General features: G+C 48.9%; 1 protein-coding gene across 2 annotated transcripts in view; it reads left to right on the top strand.

Annotated features, from left to right (window-relative positions):
- Positions 1-22,029, top strand: part of LOC115094992 (1-phosphatidylinositol 4,5-bisphosphate phosphodiesterase gamma-2-like) — an 85,035-nt gene that overhangs the window by 8,714 nt on the left and 54,292 nt on the right. The window contains exons 1-2 of one of the 2 annotated variants that reach the window (XM_029608131.1): positions 12,298-12,415; positions 21,597-21,838. In XM_029608131.1, coding sequence (XP_029463991.1) covers positions 21,640-21,838 — 199 coding nt within the window. In that variant the 5' untranslated portion in view covers positions 12,298-12,415; positions 21,597-21,639. Of the gene's footprint in view, positions 1-12,297; positions 12,416-21,596; positions 21,839-22,029 lie in introns of those variants that run through there. The other variant, XM_029608132.1, reaches the window with a different exon arrangement.

Below are 22,029 nucleotides of genomic sequence, written 5' to 3'. Positions count from 1 at the left end.
GTGCTGGGATTTGGAGTTTTCCGCCAGTTAGATTCCTTTTGTCTTAGTATTTGTTTAATCCTTCTAAGATCGTTTGAGAACCATGGTTGTTTTTTGGAGGCATCTGGGTGAGATTTTTTTGTTGTGAGTGGGCAGAGCTTATTGGCTATTGATTCCGTGATCGTATTCCAGGAGTGTAAAGCAATATTAGGATCAGTGAGAATTATATCGGGAAGGTGTTTGGTTAGTTGATTGGTAAGGTCATCTGGATTACAGGGTTTCCTGTAGGTAAAAGATGGAGAAGGTGTGTGACTGGTAGTAGATTTTTCCAGTGAGAATGATGTAGAAATGAGGGAGTGATCAGACCAGGGTACCTTCAGATTTTTTATTGGAGAAGACTATTTTATGCCTTTGTTGATAAAGATCAGGTCTAGTGTGTGGCCTGCTTTATGTGTCGGGTTTTTGACTATTTGGGAGAAGCCCATCGCTGAGAATGCTAGTAGAAGAGTTTGGCAGCTAGGTGAGAGAGCAGGGTTGTCCATGTGGAGATTAAAATCTCCGAGTATTATTGCTGGGGTGTCCAGGTTGAGGAGTGTTGTTATTTCGATGATGGATGAGACGTCAGATTCTAAGAGTCCCGGGGGGGCGTAGACTAGAAGTATTTGGAGTTGGTGAGATGTGAAGAAGCCTATCTCAAGTTTATTATTGGAGTGGATCGGATGTTGAGAGAATTTGAGGTCTTTTTTTGTAGCAAGAAGGATTCCTCCTCCCCTTTTTTTCAGTCTAGGAAGGGAGAAGACATCGTAGGTTAGCGTCGGTAATTGGTTTAAGATTGCCGTATCTGATGGTTTCAGCCATGTTTCTGTTATTGCGCAAATGTCAGGCTTGGTGTCGGTGAGGTAGTCATTGAGGATTAGCGACTTTTTAGTTATAGATTGCGCATTGAAGAGCGATAGGGTGAATAGGGTGAGGCCTAGTAGTTGTGTTATCGGTGCTATTAGTATTGGTGTGAGTGATTTTAGGTTGTGGAGGTTTGCTTGTCTGGTTAGATTTCTTTTCTGTGGGAAGTAGTGATGTATGATTGGGATTGAGAATGTTGGATGCATTTTGGAGGCTGGATCCTTTTAAATTGTATGTGTTGTTATATAGGATGTTTGATTCGATTGAGTGCAGTTGTTGAATGGATTTGTTGAGTTGTGGAGTAGTTGCTGGGTTGATGCTTGAGTCCTGTAGAATTGTTCGAGTGTGGCTTCAGTTGTGAGGTTGATTGTCTTTGTCTGGAGTGGTTGAGTGGGTGCTGTATTCCTGTGCGTTGTCAGAGTATGTCACCTGAGCAGTCGTTTGTCTGTGGCTGTGTCGTCATGCATTGGAAGTTTCAGATGGAGTGATTGAGTGTTAGATGGATGACTTGGATGGTGTAGACGGTCCTGTTCTGGCACGTTAGAGGGCTTGGTGGATTTTAGTAAGAGTCCGGCTGGCTTCCGGTAGTTAGAGAGGTAGGTGGGAGAAATGGGTGGTCAAGGGCTCAGGGTCTCTCAGGGGCTGCACGAAGGGGCGCGACGCTCGGCGCGCGGCGCCTCAGATGTCCGTAATTAAATACCTCGCGTGCTTCTCCTGGATTGGTTGATGAAGATTGGAAATAGGAGGGCCTGTCTTGTGGCTTCCTGCGGCGGTGGGCGGAGAGCGGAGAATCAGCCGGATCGGCGCGATTTCAAGCAGGAGGAGGTAAGTGTGGAACTTCCCCGTGGCCGGGGCGGGGGCCCACGGAGGTAGGGCGAGATTTAAAGGCCTTACCCCGATGGGCTCAAGCGCCGGCTGCGCGGGCCTCTCTCCCAGCACCTATCTGCTCCGGGGACCTGCTCTCCACGTTGCAATCTGCGGCAAAGAGGGCGACTGAGATCGAGCCGGCGTTTTTAAATTTGGCGCGGTCGCGTTGGTTTGACGTCACTGGCGCGACTGGGTCGTCTTGGGCGTCGTCGGACTATCGGTCGGTGCTGGAGGGCCTGGCTTGTGGCTTCCTGCGGCGGTGGGCGGAGAGCGGAGAATCAGCCGGATCGGCGCGATTTCAAGCAGGAGGAGGTAACATGCAGAACTCAGACTCACTCTCACCTAATTAGAATAAAGAGGCTATAAACTATAAACAGAAACTGAACCCGAAACCGCAAACTGCATCAAGCCAGACCCTGCATGCAATGCAGCAATGGAGAAACAGAAGCATCACCAGTCCTCATAAATCATTCATCAAACAATGAAATCAAGGAATATAAATCAATCCTATTAGCAAAACCATACTTGGAAATATTCTTTCTATAATGATCTAAGGAATAGAATAACATCCAATAATTAAGAGCTCATAAAAATGTTTAAAAATTTCCCAAATAACAATAAATTAGTTCAAAATGGCAGACACAGACATCCAATAAGTTAAACTGATAAGGATGAAAAATTCACCGCTCTCCATACCTGAAAACGTTTTATTTCCAGTCATCCTGAGTAAGGATTGGATTAGTGAGGCAGCACAAATTTTCTTCACACACAGGCAGGCTCCCATTCATACATACACACCCCCCCCCCCCCCACACACACACACACACACACACAAACACACACACACACACCCTCCCAGAAAGGTTCCCATATACACAGACACACGCACACACACACACACACACACACAAACACACACACCCTCCCAGAAAGGTTCCCATATACACAGACACACGCACACACACACACACACACACAAACACACACACCCTCCCAGAAAGGTTCCCATATACATAGACACACGCACACACGCACACACACACCCTCCCAGAAAGGTTCCCATATACACAGACACACACACACACACACACACACACACACACACACCCTCCCAGAAAGGTTCCCATATACACAGACACACGCACACACACACACAAACACACACACCCTCCCAGAAAGGTTCCCATATACACAGACACACACACGCACACACACACACACAAACACACACACCCTCCCAGAAAGGTTCCCATATACACAGACACACGCACACACGCACACACGCACACACACACACCCTCCCAGAAAGGTTCCCATATACACAGGCACACACACACACGCACACACACACACACACACACACACACACAGCTGCACGTGTTTTGGAAAGCGAACGCCAGAACTGAGAAGGTGTAGGAGAACAGGCTCCTTCTTCTTTCTTTGGCCGCCGGTAGGATAGAGTCCACCGGCAGGCTCCCGGGGGTCTTCCTCTTCCCGGCCGCCAGTGAGATGGGGTCCACCGGCAGCCTCATGGACCAATTCCTTTTCTGGGCCACCGGTGAGATGGGGACCACTGGTGGCCTCATGGCCCGCTTCCTCTTCCAGGCCGCCGATGTGATGGGGTCCACCGGCAGCCTCGAGGGCTTCTCCCTGATCCAGACACCGCCCCACCAGGTGTGCCGCCCTGTGCAATTGCACGATTTGCACACCCGGTGGCGCTGGGCCTGGCCCAACGTCACAAGCATGGTCAGTGTGGGAGAACATAAGAAGTAAGCTGTGATCTCGCTTTTCCCTGGTGCTCAGCCCATTGGTTGAGTCTGGACTCCTCTGTGCACAGGACTCAGGACTTTGTCCAAGAGCAACTCCGGGAGTGTTGCAAACTTCTCAGAGGAACTTTCAGTTTCATGGGCAGGTCAGGTGGCTGCAAACAGCTCGGTGTCTATGGGCAAAGTCTGTTGCTCACAGAGTGAGGGGAAGTGGTCAGAGAAGAAAAAAAAAAAGCATTTCCCCAGTACTGCAGACCCCATTGTGGGCAACGGGGAGAGTTTAGGATCTCCTTTTTATTTTATTTTTCTCTAACGATCCCTCCCCTGGCTTCCTTTGCCTTGCCCGCTGCGAGACTCTCTTGCATGACCGTGACAGCAGGGTCCTGTTGACAGGGTGGACCATGGGTCCTTCTGTAATCTGAATTTCCGGCTCCGGAGGGAAGGTCTTTGCCGGCTTCCTTCACGCAGAGTGAACTGAGGAACAGTCACAAAGCTCTTGCTCTCGCTCTCTTAAAAACTCTCATGCAATTTCTTTTACATTGATACTAAAGGAATTTGTAAATAAAATAAACTGCACAAATTCTGGAGAAGCAGTCAGATTCTGTCAGTTGTGCATTTAATGAACTATGGTTTCTTTTCTTTTTTTTTTTTTTTAGCAGTGGTGATTTTCTGCAAGATCGTGCTAGGTCACCAGCCGGGACACTTTTGGAACTTGCATCCATAGTGACACCATAGCACAGTAAATGACAGCCAATAAAGACCAAAAGGATCCATCCAGTCTGCCCAGCATGACCTTTACAGGCCGATGCAATACCGTGCACTCAGGCTATCGCACAGGTTAACCCGTGGTTGGACATGAGCTTTGGTCGCGCGTCCATAACCCCTGATGCAATAAGGGAATAAGCGCGTCCAAAACGTGCGCAGCTATCAGCGCTCATCACGTGTAAATGCCATGTTGATGAGGCTATTAACTAGTTCTCCCGATGTAAAAAAGTAACTGTGCCCCCAATGCGCACATTTAAACTCTCAAAAGTTAACACGAGCCCCGGAGCTGGCATTAAGTTTTGAGGAGCCCCAAAAGTTGAATAGAAAATACTGCATTTCTGTGGTTCTTCTGACTTAATATCGTGGCAATATTAAGTCGGAGGAAATACAGAAAGCAGCAACGTGGAAAAAAAAAAGTCTTGTCGGCGGTGAGGTTAGGAAAACGGACGCCCGTAAAATTGAGCGTTCATTTTCCTAACCCACACACCGTCACTTTGCCTAAGTGTCCGATGCAGATGAGGCACTAGGGATGCACAATTTCCCCTAGCGTCTCCTTTTTAATGCAGCAGCTTATTAGAACACTGGCTTGCGTGCCCGGGAGATGTGGATGGGCGCGCGTTAGAAAAGCGGGCACTCAGTCGTGAACGCCTGTTTTTCCTGCATGGATATTATATCGGCCTGAAAGGGTTGTAACTGCTGCTCTGTGCAGGTTAACCCCATGCTGATGTAGCCCTTTCCCCGTGGATTGTGATAAAGTTCCAAAGGGCACACAAAAGAATTTATATCTGCGGCAATGGGCACTGAGAGGAGAGGATCACCTTGCTGGTGGCTGAAAGGAATCAGTAAGTTTTTGCTTGGGAAATTTTCTTTTTTAAAAGTATTGGGACAAAGTTAACTATTTGGGAATATTATTTAGTGTGTTTGTGCTTTTAATAGCCAGTAAGGCAGGGAATAAACTGAAGTTAGACTATTTTTAAATAGTCAGTCAGTAAGGCAGCTAGTAAGCAGTAGTTAGTGTGTTTATTTTTAATAGTCTGTAAGGCAGCTAATAAGCAGAACTTAGTGTATTTGTATATTAAAAAAAAAAAATAGCCATAAGCTAGAAATAAGCTGGGAACAGTGTATACCTAAATAAAAAGTTTGAAAAGTTCAGCACTCACCTTGGAAATGTGTTAAGGTAGTGTGATTTGGTTTGATTAAGTACCAACATTTGTTAAGAGAGCAGTGAGTCACTCTGGCTGACTAACTGAAGTCAGACTGTTTGTAGTGCTGGCAGCATGGAGCAGTGGCATGCTGGCGGGGTTCCCACTCCTACCAGCAAAAGGAAGGTCCCAGCAGTGCAGAACTGTGATGTGCTGGTGGGATTCCCACTAAACAATCCAGCGGCCAAAGAAGAGTCACTGTGGTACTGCCAATATTTTCCCCACAGCCGGCGGCAGAAGAGGCCTTGCTGTGCAGCCAGAGAAAAGGTCCAAAATGTGTGTGTGAAAGAGACTTGCTCTGTGAGAGTGAGTGCCTGCGCGTGAGAGAGACTTTGAGTGTGTATGAGAGGGTATGTGTATGCATATGAGAGGGTGGGGGTGTGTATATGTGTGTGTGTGTATATATGAGAGGGTGGTGGGGGGTGTTGGTATGTATGTGTATGAGAGGGTGTGTATGTGAATATGAGAAGGTTTTTGTGTGTGTATATGTGTATGTGTGGGTCTATGAGAGAAAGTGCCTGCGCATATGTGTGTGCATGTGTGAGAGTACCTGTATATATGTGTGTGAGAGAGAGGTTAAAGTTTGTGCACCCTCCTTCAATCTACGACAGTCTCAGGAGGACTGGAAATCTAAGGTTTCCAGGAGTGGGAGGTTTTTTTTTATATATCCTTGTTAGTTTTAATTATTGGATGTGATGTATCTGCTGTTTTGAAATATTTTATTAGTGTTTGGTAATATTTTAAACATTTTTATATGTTTTTAATTGTCTGAATTTATCAGTAGATTAAACATTCTTTTTATTGGTATGTTTAATGTTTTATATTTCTTGATTGTGTTTGCATTGCTTACAGAGTTTGGTTTGTTGTGATTTCCAGTTCAGTTTTTGTCTGCATGCTTCAATTTATATTTCATGATCTCTTTATTCTGTGTTTGGTGAGAGTCTATCTGTGTTCTGCTTGTGTGACTGAGGCTTTAGGTATTCTGCTAGCATGAAGTTTCTGTGAAGGGATTTACAACAACCTGGCTTTAATCTGTTTTCCTAATAGGAGGTATATTGGTGTTTAGGGCCTGATATAATATCTGCAGTACGGCTTTTTCATAGGTTGAGTGCTGGCAATTATGATATGGGAGGCTTACTATATTGGAATTGTAGTTCAGTTTATTCCTGGCTTTCTGTGGGCCAAGTCCACACCCAGTGCACTTTACCATAGGCCTAATACCATATGGGATCCAGTAATCCGCCTTGATCACTATGAGAAAGGTTGTTTAATTAAAGTCTATTAAACTATTAATATTGAATGTGTGTTGTTTTTGTAGTGTATGTGGAATATAAATCTAAATACATAAATATAACTTATAATTGTAAGTGATATTTTTACTTCAGAAGATTGTACTTTGAATGTCTATTTTCCATTTGCAATCTGCCTTTTTAGGTCAGGGAAGTTAATACATTTTAAAATGGAAAATAATGCATAAGTTTTAATTATGTGAGGAGGGGAGGGAAGGGGGAATGAAAGGCTGTAAGGCTTGTCTGGGGCATTTAATACCCTTGTATCAGCCCTAAGAGAGAGTGTGTCACACACACAGACTCCCACCATTCACCAACCTCTCACACCCCCAGGGGGCAGATCCTGGAGAAGGGTGGGAGGCAGGGAATGGGGAATGGAGGAGTCCTATTTCTAGACCCAAGAGTACGATATACCCTTCTAGTATTCTACGCTGCAGATCTCTGTTGTTTAACTCTTACAAGCTGTAATTGGCCCTTCTCCCCGTTCTTTGTACTGACTACGTGTCGTAGTTATCTGTTGATTTGTTGATTTGTTTTTTGCTGTTTATCGGTTTTCAGGACCATGCCATAACTTAACTAGAAGGGTCTCCCTTATCCCGGTTTGTATTCCTTGTTCCGTGTACCGCCTGCGTGCGAAGCTCTTTTGCTTTATTTCAATGTTTCACTGTAAGCCGGTGTGATTTGTACGTCCATACAGGAACACCGGTATATAAAAATTAAAAATAAATAAATATAAATAAGAGGCGAGGCGGCCAAAGGCCATCCTGCCCCATTAAACATTTCTCCGGCGCCCCCTAGTGCAGACGCCGAAGACTGAGAACAAAAAAATACCAGGCCCGAAAACTGAGTGGTTAGAGCAGTGAGCTGCACACAAGGGAAGCCAGGGTTCAAATCCTACTGCCATCCCTTGTGACCTTGGGCAGGTCACTTCACCCTCCATTGCCTTCCCCCTGCCCTGGCCCTCGGTGATTTCACCTGCACCAGGCCATGGGGGGCAGCAGATTGCCTCGAGCCGCCCCTGCGTGCAGGGCCCACACATCTGATCCTCAATTGTGGGTGTGAAGGTCGGGTTTCACTTTTCTCACATCTTCCTGCCTCTGCGCTCTGTGCTATTTTGCCTACTCGCCCCTAAACTATTATTTTGCATCCCCACCCCCACCCCCTCTATCTGACTTGTCTAACTGGCATAGGCCTTTTAATTTTGGCCTCTGGCACCTTATCCAATGAGCATTGTTCCTCTCACAGGCCACTTGTGGCCAACTCAAGAAGGGGAAGGGCTGAGGGCAGCGGCCGTGTTATGCCTCTTTGGCCACCGAATGGAGAACCACGGTGACTTAACTTTCCTTTGGCCAGAAAGTTACACAGGCGCAAGTTACCTGAGCAGCTCAAAAACACCGATGGACAGGGAAGACCTACAAAGCAATCTGCAGTATGCAGAGTGTAAAACTTGCCTTAAAACCAGTCATAATCTGATAAACAAATAGGGTACCGGGTTGGGTACAGCGGCAGCCTCCACCTTCCACTGTTTCCCAATGGGGAAATTGTGAAGACCTGCAGTCATCCATTTGGGAGGGGGAGGGAGGGCCAAGAGACTGATGTGCAGGGAGCAGGAGAGAGGCACCTTGGGGTGACAGTGTCTGACCATCTGAAGGTGAAGCAATGTGGCAAGGTGGTGGCTAAGGCCAGAGGGTTACTGGTCAGCAGAGAGAAAGAGGCATAACCAGAAGTAAAAAAAAAAGGAGGCAATAAGGCCCTTGTGTAGCTCTTTAGTGAGACCTTACCTGGAGTACTGTATTCAGTTCTGGAGATGTAGGATAGAGAAAGGCAGCGAAACAGGAGTGGGGCCTGCACCAAAAGCCATAAGAGATGAGAATGAAGGCCTAAATATGTAAACCTGGGAGGAGAGCAGAGACAGGGGAGATATGAAAAGTTGCTCCAAAATGCAGCGGCGAGAATTTTGACGAATACCAATCGGAGAGAGCATATCTCTCCCATTCTAAAAGATCTCCACTGGCTCCCAGTAAACTTCAGGATTCTTCATAAATCACTCACAATCATCCATAAAAATATCCACCTATCAGACCCCTCTTGATCTGCTTCACCCTCTCAAATTGCACTCGACGTCCAGACCCTTAAGGGATGCCTACAAGGGATCCTTCCATGTTCCTTCTATCAAAGTTGTGCACCACTCAAACATCAGAGACCGGTCATTCTCTACCGCAGGTCCCTCCATCTGGAACGGACCTCAGACAAGAAACCTGTCTTCTAACTTTTCAAAAGAAACTAAAGACATGGCTGTTCTGTCAAGCCTTCCCCACTACAAGCCCCACAGCCTGACTTGGAATTGTTCCATCACTCACTTATGTAAACAAACAATCACCAAATCAAGCTTATTTTATTTATTTATTTATTTATTTGAACAGTTTTATATACCGACAACCGTTTGCACATCGTGTCGGTTTACATGTAACTTACTAGCCACGGTTATATAGGCGTTGCCTCCACATAATAACGGGTAACAATAAGATGCAATAACAAAGAATCTAGCTAAATTAGTGGGAGCTTACTACCTATCAAGAGGTCTGCTCCTTGCCTCCATCCCTTGTATATATAGTACTCATCTTCGTTCACCCTTTCTTTATTTCCTACTCCCAGTTAAGGCATCCTTGTTATAATGTAACTTTTATGCTCCTTTAAATTGTCTCTTGTTGTTTGGTTGGTTATATTTACTGCTTAGTTCGATGTAAACCGAGTTGATTTGATTTGTATCAAGAAAGTTGGTATATAAAAGCCTTTAATAAATAAATAAATAAATACGATATAGAGTTTTAAATACCTAAAAGGTATTAATAATGCACAAGAATCAAACCTTTTCTGATGGATAGGAGCTGTAAAACTAGAGATCATGATAATAAGGCTCAAAGTCAGGAAATATTTTTTTCTCAGAAAGCTGAGGTCCTCCCAGAAGAGGTGATGAAGACGTGAACCTTAATGGAATTCAAGAGGGCGTGGGATAAACGCAGAGGATCCTGGTTCCAGTGGCTAGAGGACCGAAGTGAAGAAACAGGGGTAACATTTCAGTGTGGGGAGCTCCTGGTCACGCCCTAGATCCCTACCTCAGGATCTATCAGCACCTCCCCAGAGGATGTCTGACATGGTTGGACCCCTTCCTAGAAGCGAGGGCTAGGAGTCTGTGAGGTGTGGCATTTTGGTTCAGCGTTTGAGAAGTGAGGAGCTCGTTTCCTTATCCATGGGCGGCCAATTCCCCTCACTGGGCGATTTATTTTTGTAAGAGGAGATTCTTTTAATGCACTCTGCCTGCGTGTTTTTTTTTTTTTTGCGTGGAGATCTTGTTTAGGAAGAGTCTGTAAGCTGTTTGACTGGCGTGAAAGCTGGGTTGCTCCTGCTGATGGCCAACCCCTGGGCACTGCGGAGACCTGGTCACTGAAGATCTACGGCTTCCATTCCAGGTCAGAGGAGGAGCCGTAGGGATGGTATCACCCCAGGAGGACTTTTGGACATTAAAAGACAAAAAAAAAAGTTCATTTATATTCAGGGAAGAGGTTTCTGCCACCGCTCCTCATCCTTGAAGGCTGGGCTTGTATAGCCTGGGGTTTTTTTTTTTTTTTTTGCTGCAGCCCTTTCCTCGAGGAAAGTCAACCTGAAGGAGAAAGGAAAAAGAGCAAGAATTGGAGACCCCCCATTGAATCTCCCCCCCTCAGGGATATGGGCCCAGGCTCAGTGAAGGAGAAGTAATCCTTGAACTCGGGTAGGATTTTTCCATGCTGAAGGGGCTACCCACAGTGCAGGATTTCCCTAATCATCTGGTGCACTCATTCCCAGTAAGCACAAAGCCCAGGAACCTGAGATCAGTAACACTTACCCAGAAATAGCCCTACTGTCACTCGCACAGTTACACGTAGTTAGACATTGATTTAACATTTGCAGAAATCAGTTTTCATTTGACCTCCCAATACTGTATCCAGCTGGTTTGTCCCTGCAGCAAGGCATCATAAAACATCATCAAAGTGGCAGAGGCACCTCCACATTTAGGAAGGATTCACAGCACCACCTGGGCCACGAAGGTCTGCCTTCACCCCTCCCCCCAGAAAGGACCCACACCTTGGGAACAAGAAGGAGGGGGACAGTTGTTAATGAAGACAACATAAGAACATAAGAAAATGCCATTCTGGGTCAGGCCAAGGGTCCATCAAGCCCAGCATCCTGTTTCCAACAGTGGCCAATCCAGGCCATAAGAACCTGGCAAGTATCCAAAAACTAAGTCTATTCCATGTAACCATTGCTAATGGCAGTGGCTATTCTCTAAGTGAACTTAATAGCAGGTAATGGACTTCTCCTCCAAGAACTTATCCAATCCTTTTTTAAACACAGCTATACTAACTGCTCTAACCACATTCTCTGGCAACAAATTCCAGAGTTTAATTGTGCGTTGAGTAAAAAAGAACTTTCTCCGATTAGTCTTAAATGTGCCCCATGCTAACTTCATGGAGTGCCCCCTAGTCTTTCTACTATCCAAAAGAGTAAATAACCAATTCACATCTACCCGTTCTAGACCTCTCATGATTTTAAACACCTCTATCATATCCCCCCTCAGCCGTCTCTTCTCCAAGCTGAAAAGTCCTAACCTCTTTAGTCTTTCCTCATAGGGGAGTTGTTCCATTCCCCTTATCATTTTGGTTGCCCTTCTCTGTACCTTCTCTATCGTAATTATATCTTTTTTGAGATGCGGCGACCAGAACTGTACACAGTATTCAAGGTGCGGTCTCACCATGGAGCGATACAGAGGCATTATGACATTTTCCGTTTTATTCACCATTCCCTTTCTAATAATTCCCAACATTCCACCTCTAATAACTTTGTTAAGCTAAGCGGATTACAAAATCAACATAAAAGAATGTGAAGTCAAACAGCAATAAAAAAAGAAAATATTAAAATTAGTATTTATTTATTAAAAAAACGTTTGTGGAGGAAAAATACTTTCCATCCTCCTGCTCTGGAACAAAAAAATATTTATTTATTTAATAGCTTTTTATATACCGACCTACGTTGGGAACATCGGTTTACAAAGCACAAAATTAGCAACAGGCTTTACAGGTCACTTAATAAAAAAAAAGTACAAGTGACAAAATAAAAAGAGGTTAAAAACAACCCAAACAGTAAACCCAGATGTGATCTGAAATGCTGCGGCTGATCTCAATCAAGTACTGGCAGAAGCAGCCAGAGCGCCCGCTGGTGAGAGAGGAAGTGAGCCCCGGGAGCCGAGTTCAAGACGAACCCCCGCCTGGCACCGCCCCTTCCTCGGGAGGTGGCTGCATCTGGGCCGGCATTAACCCCGGCGCGCGGCGGCGGCTGCTGCTGCTTCCTAGAGGGGAGGGAGGGAGGCGGGGCAGTCACAGCCGGAAGGGGCAGGAGGGAGGGACGCGCAGCTCCTCCCTCTGCGCGCTGCAAGTGCCGGACGGAGGGCGGTGTTTCCCGAGCGCTGGGCGGGGCGGGGCGGGGCGGGGAGGCGGAGAGCAGCAGGCAGCGGGGTGGTGGAGAGAGAGAGAGAGAGAGAGACGAGAGGTGGCTTCTCTGGGCGGACTGCGCTGGTCCTGCTTGGCGGAGGGGCAGCCCCGGGACCCCGGAGGTAGGAGCTGCCGGTGCTGACTTTGCAGCGCGGACTGTGCCCGGGAGTCCGTGGGGGAAGCTCGGGACCTGGGTCAAGGGAGAGCAGCCGGGGAAGGGGAGAGAGCACGGATCGGGCAGGACCGAGACTGGGGGAGGGCAAGTCCGGGACAGGGGGGGGAGAGAGCAGGACCGGGCAGCATCGGGACAGGGGAGGGAGCAGGACCGGGACAAGGGAGAGAGCACGGATCGGACAGGACCAAGTCCGGGACAGGGGAGGGAGCAGAGCTCGGCAGCGCCCTTTACATTAAGCAGAAGAAAACTTCTTTGCTCGCCTGTCTTTTGCTTTTCTGTAACTTCCCTTTCCTCTCTGGCTTCCAAGTGCCGTCGGTGTTTGCTTTGATGCGTGACGACCGCTCACAAGTTAGCTTTCCAGATGCTGAATGCTGCGGTGCTTTCTTCTTAGAGAAGCGGCAGAAGGAGGTCTGGTCTGGTCTGTCAGCAGCACCCGCCTCTGTCCTTTTCCACAGGGCTGAGGTCCCATTCAAACACCCGCCCTGCACTTAAAACAGCATCCGGGCAGATTCGTTTCCACAACTGGAGGGGCCGGTGACTCTGGATGCATCAGACCCTTTGCACGCTGCTTTTGTACTCTCTGATGTTTTTATTATTGTTATCCGCCCAATTATTCATTGCCTGACATACGATTCTTAACTGAAGCTTTGAGCCAGTTTGTCATGTTGTCTGTTATATGTGTTATGTACAAGCCTTGGGGGGGAAGCGGCTTCTGGAAACGCCATAAATCGGATGGATTCAGAAATCCCATTTACTGTTTTCCTTTTGAAATCACGAAAGAGAAGCCTCCCTCCTTGCTGAGAAAAGAAGGCGCCCGCCAGATGATTTGTAAAGTAGAAATTACGCTACAAAGGGGGCATTTCCTATGAATGGGGCCCCCAGCAGGGGTTACAGCCTGTGGCCCCCAACCCATGCCCTGCAGAGCCTGCCCGGCAGAGCACTGCTTGCTTCACTCGCCAGCCGGGCCGGTGGACTCCCTGCTCTGGACTCCCTGCACACGAGCAGGGCACCTCAATGAAAGGAAGGACCGGGAGAGAGCTGTGGAATTCCCCACCCCACCCCTCCTGCTTTTGCCCCTGTCTGAGTGTGCGTGGATGTTAAGGGAACCCCCCCAAAAAAGAGTGAAAATAGCAAGGCAACGTCAAAAAGCAGGTTTTCTGACTCCGTCGTGGATGTGGGCATTATCAGTGGGGCCGATGCAATACAGTGCGCTCAGCCGCGCGCACTTGTATAACCCGCGTGGGACGCGGAGTGAACGCAACGGCGCTCATCGCGTGCGGCGGCCGTTTTCGTTACGGGCAGACGGCCGCTTACGAAGACCGACGCCGAGTTCACCGGCATCGGTCTTCGTAACCGGCAGCCGCGGCGGGGTTCGCGTTAGCGAGGAGGCACTAAGGTCGCGCAAGCGACCCTAGCGCCTCCTTCCTGGTGCGACCCCCCCCCGCCCTGATTTGGGTATTGCATGGCGCCCCCCCCCCCGTGCGGGCGCTGACTTTTCAGCACCCACTTTCTGCGCTTTATATTGCATCGGCCCCAGTGTTTGTACTTACTCTGCTGGGGGTGGAGGAATGGGGGTGGGGGTATTTACTCTGCTGGGGGTGGAGGAATGGGGGTGGGGGTACTTACTCTGCTGGGGGTGGAGGAATGGGGGTGGGGGTATTTACTCTGCTGGGGGTGGAGGAACGGGGGTGGAGGAATGGGGGTGGGGGTATTTACTCTGCTGGGGGTGGAGGAATGGGGGTTGGGGTACTTACTCTGCTGGGGGTGGAGGAATGGGGGTTGGGGTACTTACTCTGCTGGGGGTGGAGGAATGGGGGTGGGGTACTTACTCTGCTGGGGGTGGAGGAATGGGGGCGGGGGTAGGTGTCTGTATGTGTGTGGGGAAGGTGTGGAGAAGGCTGTATGCAGGGGAGTGTGAAGGGGAGGGGTTGCAGGTGGTAGTGGTGAGGTGGGGGTGGGATACGTGGTGATGTGTGAGGTGCATGTATGTGGTGGTGTGTGTGGTATGTATTGTTGGATTGGTGTGGGGATGTGAGTGGTGCATGGGCACATTTCCCCCTTGCACGCTCCACGTTCTCCCTCTGCACCCCACCTGTCTGGGAATGGTGTGAAAGTGTTGAAGGTTAGGAGTGGTAGATGTGTAAGTGGTATCAGGAGGTGAGTGGAGAGAGTGTGTGCGGGTGTTGGAGTGAGGGAAACCATTCCCATTTTCACCCACCTTCCCTCCCTCTTCTCCTCTTAGCGAGTGTGTGTGGGTACATGTGCACGTTCTCCCTTTCTCCATTTTCTCCCCCCTTCCCCCGTGTGTGTGTGTGGTGGGAAGATGAGATTGTGTGTGTGTGGTGGGAAGATGAGATTGTGTGTGTGTGTGTGTGTGGTGGGAAGATGAGATTGTGTGTGTGTGTGTGTGTGTGTGGTGGGAAGATGAGATTGTGTGTGTGTGTGTGTGTGTGGTGGGAAGATGAGATTGTGTGTGTGTGTGTGTGTGTGGTGGGAAGATGAGATTGTGTGTGTGTGTGTGTGTGTGGTGGGAAGATGAGATTGTGTGTGTGTGTGTGTGTGTGGTGGGAAGATGAGATTGTGTGTGTGTGTGGTGGGCAGCTGCGCTTGTGTGTGTGTGTGGTGGGACCGCTGCGCTTGTGTGTGTGTGTGGTGGGCCGCTGCGCTTGTGTGTGTGTGTGTGTGTGGTGGGCCGCTGCGCTTGTGTGTGTGTGTGTGTGTGGTGGGCCGCTGCGCTTGTGTGTGTGTGTGTGTGTGTGGTGGGCCGCTGCGCTTGTGTGTGTGTGTGTGTGTGTGGGCCGCTGCGCTTGTGTGTGTTGTGTGTGTGGTGGGCCCTGCGCTTGTGTGTAGTGTGTGTGTGTGGTGGGCCGCTGCGCTTGTGTGTGTGGTGGGCCGCTGCCTTGTGTGTGTGTGTGTGTGTGTGTGGTGGGCCCTGCGCTTGTGTGTGTGTGTGGTGGGCCGCTGCGCTTGGTGTGTGTGTGTGGGTGGGCCGCATGCGCTTGTGTGTGTGTGTGGTGGGCCGCTGCGCTTGTGTGTGTGTGTGTGTGTGGTGGGCCGCTGCGCTTGTGTGTGTGTGTGTGTGTGGTGGGCCGCTGCGCTTGTGTGTGTGTGTGTGTGGTGGGCCGCTGCGCTTGTGTGTGTGTGGTGTGTGGTGGGCCGCTGCGCTTGTGTGTGTGTGTGTGTGTGGTGGGCCGCTGCGCTTGTGTGTGTGTGTTGTGTGTGGTGGGCCGCTGCGCTTGTGTGTGTGGTGGGCCGCTGCGCTTGTGTGTGTTGTGTGTGTGTGGTGGGCCGCTGCGCTTGTGTGTGTGTGTGGTGGGCCGCTGCGCTTGTGTGTGTGTGTGTGTGTGTGGTGGGCCGCTGCGCTTGTGTGTGTGTGTGTGTGTGTGTGGTGGGCCGCTGCGAGTGTGTGTGTGGTGGGAGCCTGCGCTTGTGTGTGTGCTGGCCGATAGACGATAGCGTGCGTGTGTGTGTGTGTGTGGTGGGAAGATGAGATAGCGTGCGTGTGTGTGTGGTGGGAAGATGAGATAGCGTGCGTGTGTGTGTGGTGGGAAGATGAGATAGCGTGCGTGTGTGTGTGTGTGGTGGGAAGATGAGATAGCGTGCGTGTGTGTGTGTGTGGTGGGAAGATGAGATAGCGTGCGTGTGTGTGTGTGTGGTGGGAAGATGAGATAGCGTGCGTGTGTGTGTGTGTGGTGGGAAGATGAGATAGCGTGCGTGTGTGTTTGTGGTGGGAAGATGAGATAGCGTGCGTGTGTGTTTGTGGTGGGAAGATGAGATAGCGTGTGTGTGTGTGTGTGTGTGGTGGGAAGATGAGATAGCGTGTGTGTTTGTGGTGGGAAGATGAGATAGCGTGTGTGTTTGTGGTGGGAAGATGAGATAGCGTGTGTGTGTGTGGTGGGAAGATGAGATAGCGTGTGTGTGTGTGTGGTGGGAAGATGAGATAGCGTGTGTGTGTGGTGGGAAGACGAGAGAGCGTGTGTGTGTGTGTGGTGGGAAGACGAGAGAGCGTGTGTGTGTGTGTGTGTGTTGCAGGAAGGTGAGAGCGAGGGAGAGTGTGTCCTGGTGGATTGACCCGTTCCCCCTTGAAATCTCCAGAATCCTCCCTCCCCCCTGCATGTGTGTTTGTTATGGGACTGGTGTGAGTGGTGTTGGGATGAATTTTGTGTGTGTGTGTGTGCATGGCAGGGTGAGTGAGCTGGGTGGGAGTGTATGCATATACCCCCTCAACCTTACCCCACCACCCCTCCTGCCCCCAAGATGTAGAGGGTAAGTGGTATGTATGGGTTATGGGGTTGGTGTGAGTGACTGGTGTATGTTGGGAAATAACTGAAGGGGTGTGTGCATGTCGGGGAGTAGCTGAGTGGGGGGAGGTGAGGGTCTGTGTGTGGGGGGGGGGGCAGTTGGGGGTGGCGGTGCACATGTGAAGGGGATTGGGGCTGCAGATGTGGATGCGTGCATGCGTGTGTGAGGGGTGCATGCGTGTGGGGGTATACGTGTGTGAGATGTGGCGGGAGAGTGTCGGGGGTGGGGTGGGGATGTGCACTCTTCTCCCCTCTCCTTCCTCCCTAACCCCCACCTCTTCCACTTTTCCTCTCCCCCCTCCCTTTCTCCTAGCTCCCTTCCCTTCTCTTTTCACTCCCTGCTCCTATCCCTCCCCTTTCACTGCTCCCACCCCTCCTCCACCCACTCTAGCCCGTTCCCTCTCCCAGTCCCCTCTCCTCTCAAGCCTCCACATCCTTTGCAGCTTGTGAGGCCTGGGAATGCCAAGCAGCCCGTCCACTGCCTGCAGTGCTTCTCTTTCTCTGCCGTGCTAGTGGGGCTTGGGAAACCCCATCGGCTCTCCTTCTGCCAGTGAGGAGTCTTTTTTTTTGTTTCATTTTGCTGGTGGGGTGGGGGAAACCCCCAACAGCTCCTCCCTCGCCTGCGCTGCTGCGGCTCTCACTGGCTCCGCCCTTTGGACGTTGGCGCCCCTCCCCGCTGCCTGCCCACCCCCTGCTGCGGGTGAGGCCATTGTGTCCCAGACGCAACGCAATCATTACCCCTTTTATACTGTTTATTTATTTATCGAGTTTTATATACCGTCATTCGGTTTCGCCATCATAACGGTTTACAAAAAATACGATGTTTACAAGGCTAAGGAGGTTAACAAGGTTTTCAAAAAGGTTCAAGTGATTGTTAACATAGAGACCTCATATACAAGTTATTTGCTGTTCAGTTTTATACGTTTCTATTCTTTGTTATAACACATCGTTGTGTTGAGTTTCAGTTTTCTTCAGGTTAGATTGGAGGGGGTTGGCGTTGTGGTGTTCATTGGGTGAGTTGGTAGGCTTTGGTGAACATCCATGTTTTTAGATCTTTTTTGAAGGTTTTTAGGTTTTCTTGAGTTCTGAGTTTGGTTGGGAGGGAGTTCCAGAGTTTTGGGCTTCTTGGAGAGAGATCGCGCTCTTTTGGGTTGAGGTGAGTTGTTTGGAGCGAGTAGGTGGCGTTTTTAGAAGCCCTTTATTTGCTGATCTGAGGTTTCTGTTTGGGGTATGTAGTTTTATGGAGGAGCTTAGCCAGTCTTCTTGTTTTTCGTATATGATTTTATGTAGAATGGATAGTATTTTGTATTCAATCCTGAATGCTATTGGTAGCTAGAGTAGTGATATAAGTGTTGGAGTGATGTGGTCATGTTTTTTTAGATCCAGTGAGGATTCCTGCAGCTGCGTTTTGTAGGATTTGGAGTGGGCGGATAGTGTTTAGAGGTAAGTTGAAAAGGAGTGAGTTGCAGTAGTCCAGGTTAGAGAACAGGAGTAATTGAAGGACTGATCTGAAGTCGTTGGTGGAAAGGAAAGGTTTTCATTGACGGAGTGTTAGTAGTTTATGATATCCGTCTTTGAGATTAAGACTAAGGAGAGATGACATTTTGCACGTTGGAAGAAAGGAGAAAAAGTGCCAGATCAAACTCTGGAAGCTTTGGTTCTTTCCAAGTGCCGGTCCCTGGCTGCAGGCGCAGGATGTAAAGCTGCAGTCATGCCCTGGTCCTTGTCTGAGGAGCACCTGGCCTGGGGGGGGGTGAAGTTTCCTACCTGGGTTGATCCTTTGGTAATAATGTCCCAGATGCACTGGAGCGCATTGGATCGCAATGGCTGCAAAGTCCTGAAGTGTATTACCCTGGACCAATCGCCTATAATTCCCTGTGTGCACTTCTTTTTGGCAGAAATGTTCAGGTAGTTAGCTCAGGTCATATTTCTGTTACAGGAACCTAAGATACTTAACTACTACAGGATGGAAAGTACCATCTGCCCCAGAAACCTTTTGTTTTGGCATTTATAATGCACTCTACATGGCGGGGGGTGTGTGTGTGCTTTGTAACACCTTACAGAAGGATACGATGAGTCCCTAAACTGAAGAGTTTCCAGTCTAGGTGGGTACCGAGAGAGAACGTCACAAGGGACGTGGGTGGGAGAAGCAGGATTTGAACCCTGATCTCCCAGTTGCCGGGCAGTTGCCATAAATACTAAGCCACGTCTCTTTCTATATAGAAGGTAGAAAAAGTCGGCAGATAAGGGGGCCACTTACTCCACCCCTTCTTCCCATTTGGCTCCGCCTTCTCCCTCCTTCCTCCCACCATTAAGGTCCCTTTGTGTCTGTCCCTGGAATGCCTGAACTCTGTCTTCTCTCCTCCCTCCACCGGGGTCTGTTCCAGGGATCCAGCGCCCACTCTGTGCAAAAGCATTTTCTCCTCTTCCATTTCAGCTTCTTTCCCTTCAGCGTCTCATGATGACCCCCCCCCACCCCCTCCCCTGTGATCTTTTCGTTCTAAGGAAAATGCTTCCTTCTGCTGCTTTGCTAGAGCCTGCTAGATATTTGAGTACTTCTGTCAAATCTCCCCTTTCGTCTAGAGCGTACGGCCTTAGCTCCTTCAGTCTCTCTGTGTACGGTTTATGCAGTCCCATGCACCATCTTGGAGGCCTCCTTTGGATTACCTCAGTGTAGCTGTGGTCTCCGAGACCGGAGACGGTCCTCAGGCAGGACCCATGCATTACCCCGCGCTCAGGCTAGCGCACACGGCTGGGTGCACGTTGTGGACGCGCGTCCATAACCCCTTATGCAATAAGGGGATTGGCGCATCCAAAACATGCGTCCAAACCAGCGCGTAGGTAGTAGCCAGGTTGATGATGCTATTAGCTTTTACCGCGCCCCCTCCCCCATGTAAAAAAAAAAATATCCCTCAAAAATGAACGCCAGTCCCGGAGCTGGCATTAAGTCATGAGAAGCCCCAAAAGTTGAACAGAAAATACTGCGCTTCCTGCTCTCGGTGCTGCCAGGCTCTGTGGCACTATTATCCCCTCTTGAACCACGTTAGAAGCAGCGGGGTCAGCGAGAAGGACTCCTCCGGGTTGATGGGCGGCTTGTCTCCTCAGCGGTGGGAGAGCGTTACCAGTGTGTGTGTGGGGTCGGCTTGTGTAATCTCTTGTTTACTCCTCAAGCGTGGCCAAGGAGAAGCAGCTGGTTTCCATACCGTTTAGCGTTAAGAGTCCTGCAGCGTGCGGTCTCTTGTGTGCGTGCCGGTCGCGTACGCTGGAAATCTCTTTGTTAGGGAGGGCAAATGTGCTTCAGCCTGGACCGACTGGCAAGGTAGTGGGAGGCGTGTACTAACGAGAGATCTCCTCCCTCAGCCTGCACCGAGGAGGATTCGGGAAGAACTGTTCACGTCCCAGAGTGTTTTCTGTTATAAGGTACCTCGCTTTAGGCTGACGGATGGCAGAAGTGAGAACTGAAGGATGCAAAGGCCTAGTGGTGATGCCTCTGTGGCTTGCACGTGTACCAAATCCTCAGCTTCCAAGTGCTGACCTCGTGCCAGCTTACGGGTGGGGATTTGGTTCTGAATAAAAGGGAGCGCACCCTTCCCCCCTCATCCCACTAGATGCTGGGGAAAACAGGTCAACCCGCTTTGTGTCGTCCAGTAATTGTTTGCTTTGCCAGTTTATTATTTTCCAGCTTCAAAGCGTGTCTAGTGCTACAGGACATCTGAGGATTTGCTTTTGCATATTTTAAAATGTGTTTTCCCCTTCCTGGTTGCTTCCTGAAATTACCTCTCTGGCTCTGAGTTTAGCCCTCTCTCTTGATGGAGGAAAGAAGAAGAAACAGTAATCCTTGATGGGCTTTACCCTGTCTGGGAAAGCTGACGATCTGAGGCAAAACCAGGGGCCTTTATCTCAAATAGGGCAATAACTGACCCTAACTACCCTGTCCAAAGGGAATTATTGCTGTGAGGAGCATTAATCAAAGTGTTTACATTCATCAAAAACAGTTTTTTGTTTAAAAAAAACAAAATGCATTCGCAGGATTTTCTGCATGGAAGTGAAAAATCGGTGCTTTGGGTTGTATCAGGTCGAGCTACTTAAAATCAAACTGAACATCCTGTTTTCTTTTTAATGAATAATACAATTTCTAATCTAGATCAACCGTTGTACCTGGGAAAATATGCAATATTCATTTTAGGAAACCTCTGGAGGAGAAAAGTCCAGGAACATCAACCTTTGTAGAAGAGTCAATGGACATTATAAGTCAAAGGGCAACATTATTTGTTTCCTTCTCTTTGGAGAAGGATAAGGATCATGCGTTGGGTAAATTCTTTAAGAATAAGGATATGCAATTCTGTGGCCAAAAAGTTTATGTATTTCCAGCTGTGTCTAGACCTACGCAAATTCGTAGGAGACAGTTTCTGGAGTTTAAAGAACAAAACCCTGGGGATTGGTGCCACGTTTTATCTGAAATTTCCTGCGAAGTGCTTTATTAATTACCAGGGTAAAAAGTTTTCCTTTAATGAGCCATCTCACCTGGAGAATTTCTTAAAGGACAAAACTAGTCTAAGGGCGAATCAAAGCTCATCAGTAGTAATGGCCATAGAGAAGCAATTAGAAATTGCTCCTTCTCAGGATTAAGATTATTTTGGGAAATTTATTTGAAAAAGGACCCCCACATTATAAGTTGATGTGACAGAAATATGTTTAATATATGAGAGAGATCTTTTATTGGGTTATGTATGTATTATCCCATGTGATTACCTAATTATGTGATAAGGAACCACCCCTCCCACCCAAGAGGCTGATGTGTCTTCTCTCTTCCTCTGCTTATTGTAGCACGTTTAAGGCCTCTCCCTGCCCGTAAGACGCCCGCGGCAAAATGGCGAAAAGGAAAAGCACAGACTACACCTTGCTGCCTGAATACGAGAAGAGCCAGATCAAGAGGAGCCTGGAGCTGGGGACGGTCATGACGGTGTTCAGCCTCCGGAAAGCTCAGCCGGAGAGGAGGACCATCCAGGTGATAATGGAGACCAGGCAGGTGGCTTGGAGCAAGACGGCAGACAAGATTGAAGGGTTTTGTGAGTACCTGCACGTGTCTGATGGACGTTGTTATTTACTGGATGGGGCTGGACTGTTTCCCCTTGCAAGCTGACAGAAGGGGGGGGGGGGTGACCTGCTGTGATAAATAGGTGTTTCCTCCTCCTCTTCCAGGGCAGTCCTTCCCTCAAGCTCTCTCCCCCCCCCCCTCTTAAAGGCGCAGAGCACTCTG

This window comes from Rhinatrema bivittatum, chromosome 7, assembly GCF_901001135.1.
Source record: "Rhinatrema bivittatum chromosome 7, aRhiBiv1.1, whole genome shotgun sequence".
Lineage (NCBI taxonomy): Eukaryota > Metazoa > Chordata > Amphibia > Gymnophiona > Rhinatrematidae > Rhinatrema > Rhinatrema bivittatum.
This window is presented reverse-complemented; position numbering and strand designations above follow the sequence as displayed.